The sequence below is a fragment of the Capricornis sumatraensis genome, chromosome 1 (genome assembly GCF_032405125.1).
Source record: "Capricornis sumatraensis isolate serow.1 chromosome 1, serow.2, whole genome shotgun sequence".
Classification (NCBI taxonomy): Eukaryota; Metazoa; Chordata; class Mammalia; order Artiodactyla; family Bovidae; genus Capricornis; species Capricornis sumatraensis.
In genome coordinates this window covers 39,275,179-39,282,919 of record NC_091069.1, presented here as the reverse complement: position 1 = coordinate 39,282,919, position 7,741 = coordinate 39,275,179, and the positions used below count along the sequence as shown (strand labels likewise).

Sequence of the window (7,741 nt, the reverse complement as noted above, 5' to 3'; positions counted from 1 at the left end):
CCCGCTGGGAAGGGGGTCCAGAGCCCACTCTAAAGAGGATCCCTCCCTGTAGAAAACAGAGCTTCTCTGGCAGTCCCAAACTGTTTGGAAGGTTCACATTCTTGTAAGCTGTTTGTTTCCTCTGCCTTAAATCAAAGATTGGGTGAAAAAAGTCAAAGTTCACAGGCTGAAAAGAACTTACCACAGAATCTCCCAAATCGGAGATGGAGACCGTCTAGAATGCTCCGCTGTTTCATGCCAGGAACAGCTTTCTGTGTGGGACTGTTTTTGCTGTTTTCAGTCACATGACCGCATCCCAACAGTCTCTTTTATGATCTGCGGTAAGTGTACAGTAAGGTCACTTGGGTGATTCAGATCACAAAGGCCCGTTCTTCTCTGCTCGTTTGTCCAGCATCTTGTTTGCAAAGGTCCTAGCCTGGGGTCAGAGCCGTGGTGTTTGGAGGAAGTTCTCATCAATTGCTTACATGGACCTTATCAGCGGACGTAGAACAGGAAAAGAAAGAACAAGGATAAAAAGGCTAGCGAGTGAGGAAGAACTAAAAATGGGGAAGAAATAATGGAGAATGAAAGGAAAGATGCGTGAGAAAAAAGAAGGAATAAGAAACATGCACAGCCAAGGCTCCCTAGAATGCGCAAGAGTGCTTTCGCCGTCCTTGGCCACAAGGTGGCACCCTTTGAACTTTCTTTCCCCATCAAAATATGAAGGCCGGGGGGGCGGGTGTTGAGAGGAGGGAGAAAAGAGTAAGCACTCCCCCAACCAAGAACAATTTGAAAACCCACCCCAAAATATTTAAAATCTGGGACAAAGAACCGTCAGGACGGAACTGCTTCAATTGCAAAACCTCAGCGCTGCCTCCCGAGCGGCCTGCCGGCCCGAGTCAGGAGCAGCCCCTTTAAAAAAAAGCGGACTACAGTATTGGGATTCTTGAAACCCGAAACCTAGAAACAGAATCGTAGCGGAAACCAGAAGGAAAACCTTGAACTCTTCCAGACAATTGCTTCCGGGGAGTTTTTCGGGAGAGCGAGGGGGAATAAAGGGCCCGAGAGGAGGGCCCCTCGGATGGCGCGCCCCTGAGGGTCCTGGCGAGTTCGAGGAGCGTGGGGAGGAGAGGACCATACCCTCTCCCTGGGGCTGCAGGTCATGGCCACCGTGGAGCAGAAAGCCCTGGGCATTGGCTTCAAGTGTCTTTCTTTGGCCACTTTTGTGCTCATCTGCGCCGGGCAAGGGGGACGCAGGGAGGAAGGGGGTCCAGCCTGCTACGGGGGATTTGACCTGTACTTCATTCTGGACAAGTAAGTGCCGTGAGTTGTTCCACCCTAGGCTAAGCTGATGATGCTTTCTACCCGGGCTGGGCTCCTTGGCAGGGTGGCTTTGGGACAGGCGCGCATCTCCAGGGACCCAGAGGGGCCGCGGGAGGTGGCGCTGGCCCCAGTTCTGCGCCTTTGTGGACCGAGCGCACGTCCCCATCCTTCCCGGCTGCAGGAGCCGGACGGGCAGGCGTCGCTGCTTGTTCTCCAGACAGCTTCTTCGCTGCCTTGCTTTCCGGCGACCGAGGCGCCTGAGTTTGAGGATGGGAGTGTAAAGATGCTGTTGACCTCTCTGTGAACCTTTTTCATTTGCTTTAGAATCCTTGGTGAGAAAAGCTTGCTTAGGAGGGGCAGAACAACGTTCACACACGTCTAAAGTAAGCGGCGTGGGCTTTTAAAAGCCAATTGTCTCTTGTTTAAAAACTCTGCCCTACGTATTCCTTTTCCCTGGTTCCTCATCATAGAATGTAGGCAGACTGGGCAGTTCGTGGAAATATAAGGCGGATTTCTCCACTCCACTGAGTCTGAGGCTAGGGAGTTCTTTGTTGTGGGGACGTCTTGTGATTTGTAGGATGTTTTGTGAGTTGTAGAATGTTGAGCATCCCTGGCCGTAGGCTACCCTCTAGATGCTGGTACTACCCCCCAACCCCCCAACCCCCACTAGTCTCTATAACCTCCCCAACCACACTCCTCAACCCGCACTAGTCTCTCCGTGGGGACAAGCAAAAATGTCTCCAGACATTGCCAAAAGTCCCCTGCGGGTATATTTCGCCTCCCTCTGGGCTTGAGAAACCCCGATGCAGGCGAAGTCAAGTTCTTGGCGATTTGACTGGTGGGCTACCAGGGAAGTGCAGGAGCCCTGGTTTTCTTGCAAAAATGGATGAGGCTTCAGGACTGTTCAAGGGAGAACTGAACTCTGCCCAATTCCCCGTAGACTTGCCAAGCCACAGTCATTCAAGGAAGTTGCCTGCTATCAACTAAAAAGCAGGTTTAACAACAAAAAGCCCCTCAGTGAAGATCAGTGCTCACTAGTGCTGTGTGAGCGCCCCACTGCCGGGACAGGACGCTTGCTGTTACAGTGGAGGGGACATGAGTTTCACAGACTGGAAAGTATTTGCCAGTTGGAAAAAGAGTCCTGCAAAATAAGCTGGCCAGCTAGACACCAAATGTGCTTTGCAGTTGCCCCTGGAGTTTGATTTTTTTCCGTAAAGGCTGTTTTGAACTCCAGATTCTTTGGATGAAAAGGGAGATCTCTTTCCTGCAGATTTATGAGAAGGTGGATACTGAAAATATACTCCAGTGCTAAGAAATGGAATTTCTTTTGTTACTTCTAGCGGCTGGGAGCACCAGCTCACAGATTCAGACTGTCTGAAAACACAGATGCCCATCATTGTGCTTTTTTTTTTTTAAAGCCAGTTCAGAAGAGCATACAGGAAGACTTGAAAATGGACAGAATCACCATGTCCTGAAATGAAACAACTCTACACTGCAGAGATATCAAACTCTTTCCAAATTACCTTATAAATTGAATTAAACTTTAAAATCAGAATTCTGAAAGAATTTTGTTGGTGAGAGGAATTTAGCAAAATAATTCTAGGTTTATCTTAGAGAAAAAAAAACAAGTATTAAGAGCTAAAACATTTTGGAAAAATAATAATGAAAATACTTATATCTCCAAATATTAAAATGTACTGTGAGGCAAATTATTAAAACACAGGATGGCTTTTTAAAAAATGGTTCTTGAACAAATGGTTGGTCCATAGGAAAAGAAAAAGTTTAGATTTACACTTTACCCCCACCACCACCACCAAGATAAATTCCAAGAGGATTGAAAATTTTAATGTTAAACATTTAATTTAAAAAATGAAGTATTGAAAGAATTAAAAGAAAACTTAATGAGTATTACTGTAATCTTAGATTTGGAGCTTTAAAAACAGTAGCAACAATAAAGAGAACTGCAAAAAAATTTAAATATATTAAAATCTGACATGTCTACAAGTGAAAAAAAAAGTCACAAATAAAAGATAACAAGTTACAAAAACTTTTGCAATATAAATTCACCTTAAAATGTAAAGCAGTTTTTAAAAGATCATCTCAGTAGAAAACAGGCTTACTATATGAATAATTCACAAAAAATATGAAAGGTAATAAACAAAAAAGTTCAAGTTCCCTAGCAAAGAAATGGGAAAATCAAACAAGATGTAGTATTTATTACGTTGGCAAAGATTTTTAAAGAATTATAATATTCAACATTGGCCAACTTGTGGGAAGGAGGGCCGTTGTCATATCTTATAAGGAAAATATAAATTTGGTTTGGTCTTTCTAGGTTTGTGCTATCCAATAAAACTTTCTGTGATGATAGAAATATTCTCTTTCTGTGCTTTCCAGCACGGTAGCCACTAGCCGTATGTGGCTGTTGACTCTTGAAATGTGTCTAGTGGGATTGAGGAAATGAACTTTCTATTTTATTTGTTTAATTTAAATTTCAGTAGCCATATGTGGCTAATATTTTGAATAGCATAGACAAGAAGATAACATGACATGTAGCAAAGGAAAACTCCAAGACAGAAAAGAGTGCCTATATGTTCGTGGCTGTGATGTTTATGATAATGAAGCTGAGAATTATCTAAATGTCCAACAATAGAGGATTTAATAAGATGTGGTATCTGCATGATATTGAGCACACATGTTATACATGCCTGTAAGATATTTTTAGGAGAAACACAGTGCACATAATATTCTTTTAAGGGAAAATACAATTACCAAACATTATACACTATGATTCTACCTTTGTAAAAAATGCTAAACACACGTGTGTCTTTATTTACCCAATATGTAATAGTATTTGTAGAAAGTAGGACTTTTAAATTCTTTTTTTACACTTTTCTGAATCTTCAAATTTTTCTACAATGAATGTATATTACTTTTATATTCAACAAAAGTTATTTTGAGTTTTTAAAAAGCCATTTCAAGTGTGAGGGGGCCCTCTTAACCAGCATGCTGAGCTCCAAGCCCCTCACAATTATAGAGGATTTGCTTTCATGTTTAATCCTGGAGTACATTTCTAAATACATCATAGGGTCCTTGGCAATATGTTGAGGACCCAAAATGCTCCGGGAAAAAAATGGTGGGGAGACCTTTACAGGTACCTACCTTTACACGGAGGTGGACTCCTCTGACTTCTTTTAGTTGTCTTATTGCTTGAAGAGAGGGACATTTTTGTGCTGAATGAAAAAGTTGCTAGAACTTGGTATGATAAGCGTATGCAATTCCAGCTTGCCATCTCGATTCGAGCTGATTTATGGGACTGTGGAACCCAAAGCTGGGGGATGGGCCAGAAGCCAGTGATAGCAAACAGTCCCCCAGCTGGTCCCTAAAGATATGATCTTTTGTCCTAGAAAGTACCTCCCCAGAAAGTGCTGTCCAGCACCCAACCACTACAGCTTGCAAAGGGAAAGAGTGCTGATGCGTTTTTTTTCCTTGGGCTTCTCAGATCCTCTGGCGGACAAGACACTGTAGAGGCTGAAACCAGTGGCTCACAAGGCAGTGAATTCACCATTCTTCTCCCCACCCCTCAGCTCCCTTTTTTTCCCAGCGAATGGTTCTCCTCTTTTCTGTGACATTAAACCTCAGCTCATTTCAGCTTTAAGCAGGATGCACCTCTGGCTTGGAAGAAACCCAGATTATACATTTAATGGAACGTCATGTTTTCTCAACCAGAAGCAAAGACTTCATAATGATAACCTAGACTACCACAGTAACACAATAGGGCATTATTAGCGGCTTTGGCCACAGAGCTGATGGACTGGGCTTCACAAGGCTTTATATGATGGAATTTTATGTTCATTCAAGCATGCTTTTCTGGTTACAGTCAGGAAAAGAAGACTGCTGGGAATTCAATCAGGGATTTGAAAAGTCAGATTTGGAAGGACTTTATCCAGAGGAAAACAGTCAAGGAGCAGCTAGCCACCTTAAATCTCCCAGAGGGCCCTCTAAGATTAGTGCACCCAGTTGGCCAGCCCGTGGACATGCGTGGACCTTTCCTCTCTTGCAGGGCTCTTCTGTTATTACACTAGACATTGATGTGTCACACATTGGTCTGTTTTATAGAGAGCTGTCAGTCACTTAAGTGGAAAAAGTGGACTCTCTATCGTGAGTCTGGGGAAGTGCTGGCTATATTCATGTGTGCCCTACAGACTTCAAAAATAGAATGGTTGAGTGGGGTGGGGCAGGAGAAGTGGAGGAGATAGTGAGCTGGAGGATGGCAGTAAGCCTTGAATAGTTGACTTACAGGGTTTCCTAAAGCCACGGCCTGTCACCCAAAAAATCCTTACATTTGCAAAGACCCTCTACAGGCTCACTGTGTGGGCTCCTTGCCCATTAGAACCCCTCAGCTCCTCCCTCCACGACTTCCTTTCTGTTCAGCCCCCATTTTCTCTTTCTCTTTTCCCCATACAAGGGGACCCCATCTTGCCACTCATGCAAGTCCAACCCCAGCATCCAAAATTGGGTGGTCACATGTGGTGATGCTCTGTAGAACCCTTCCTATGTGTTATACTTCAGAGACACAGTCATTAAATGGACTTTTATAACATTAGACTGGGAACCTCACCATGTTCTGGATTCCCAGCTACTAACTTACAAAAGAAATCTTTAGAGTCAAAACTAAAGTCTCCTAAAACTTACACTGTCTCACAAGTGCCCCAGAGAAAACCTTGCTTGGTTGCTAGGGCAAGCGCTACTGTCTCTAATTTACAGATGAAAAAACTGTTCAACCTCGGTCAACCCACTGGATTAAGTGACCTGTGGAAGGACCTAGGATTAGATAATGACAAAGCTGGGACGCTGTCTGCTCCTGACTCTCAGCCCAGCTCTTTCCACTCATCATTGCCCTGTGCAGTTGGGTCATAATGAGAAGCACATGGCAATACGACTGGGTAGATTCCAGGAATTAAAAATCCCTGCATCAGAGTTTCAGGAAATGATGGTGCACAAGGCAACTAAGGTTACTTAATTGAGGAGCTACTGCTTTCCTGCTAAAGCAGCTCTAAACTGATTGAAAGTTTCAGGGTCTCCAACCCTCTGCAGCCCATGGAGATGTTCCAGAGGTCTGGGGATTACCTGATGGGTAGGACTCTAAGGACATCTGACTATAGTGCCCTTAAAGATCTGATAAGTTAATAATTTGTTCACATTTAATCCCGTGGAAAGGGGAAATTCAACTCTGTAGACATGTTAAAACTCGTAGATGTAGCTGGTTTTCAGAAATGCTTTGGAAGAAGACTTCCAGTAATGAAAATGCAAATTTGACTCTGAATAAGGAAAACAGAATTCATTAGAAGGTACCTTGAAAATGATACAGTAGTAATTCTGAGAGGCATCAGGGAAAAAAGTTTTTCAGGGGCTCGGAATGTCTTCTTTTTGGTATCAAGATAGATTTGATGGTTTTTCAATATTCTTCCTTAATTGAAAGAATTGCAGTTTTGGAGAGGTCTTATCAGGTCAGGTAATTGTTGGTAGAACCGCTTGCAAATTGGAAGGTTTGGCTTATGGTTCAAAATAAATAGGGCAGAACTCTTTTGTTTTATTTTGTGCTTCTGTCTGGGCCAGCCAAGTAATTACCTCTAGCTGTGGAGACCTGGTAAAACTCAGTGTCAAGCTGAGAATAGAATTCAGGAGTGCTGGAGGAAGGCACCCATCCTGAGATAACCTGCAATTATCTTCAAACTCTGGCATCCCTTAGTGAGACTTGCCTGTCACATAAATGCAAATAGGATTTGCCCATCCTAAAGGAAATCAGGCCTGGGTGTTCATTGGAAGGACTGATGTTGAAGCTGAAACTCCAACATTTTGGTCACCTGATGCTAAAAGCTGACTCATTTGGAAAGACCCTGATGTTGGGAAAGATTGAAGGCAGGAGAAGAAGGGGATGACAGAGGGTGAGATGGTTGGATGGCATCACTGATTCAATGGACATGGGTCTGGGTGGACTCCAGGAGTTGATGATGGACAGGGAGGCCTGGCATGCTGTGGTTCGTGGGGTCGCAAAGAGTTGGACACAATAGAGCGACTGAACTAAACTGAACTGAATTTAGAACATGTGTCTATTTTTGATACGATGTCCAGAGACTGGATTTTGCCTCTTGCAGTGATTACTGGGCAACAAAAGACTAAGTGGGTATTTGGATATTTCCTGACATGTTTCCCAGACATACCACGTTTGTACTGAAAATAGTGATTAGATTTCTTCCGTTTGGAAGAGCTGATTCTTTCATTCATTTGGCATAGATTTGTTCTCAAGTCCGATCACAAGTGTGTGCTCCAATAAAAGTACAGGTGACAATACCTGTTGTCAACAGTGTCCTGTCCTGGAGGCTGCAAGGAATGAAAGAAAACAGCAAGCAGTCCAAAGCTATTTGCTTTTTAGGTAGGA

General features: G+C 43.6%; 1 protein-coding gene across 1 annotated transcript in view; it reads left to right on the top strand.

Moving 5' to 3' along the window:
• The first annotated feature begins 1,141 nt into the window (after positions 1-1,141).
• The window catches only part of ANTXR1 (ANTXR cell adhesion molecule 1), a 262,215-nt gene continuing 255,615 nt past the window's right edge, over positions 1,142-7,741 (top strand). The window contains exon 1 of the mRNA XM_068989259.1: positions 1,142-1,293. Coding sequence (XP_068845360.1) covers positions 1,142-1,293 — 152 coding nt within the window. The remainder of the gene's footprint in view (positions 1,294-7,741) is intronic.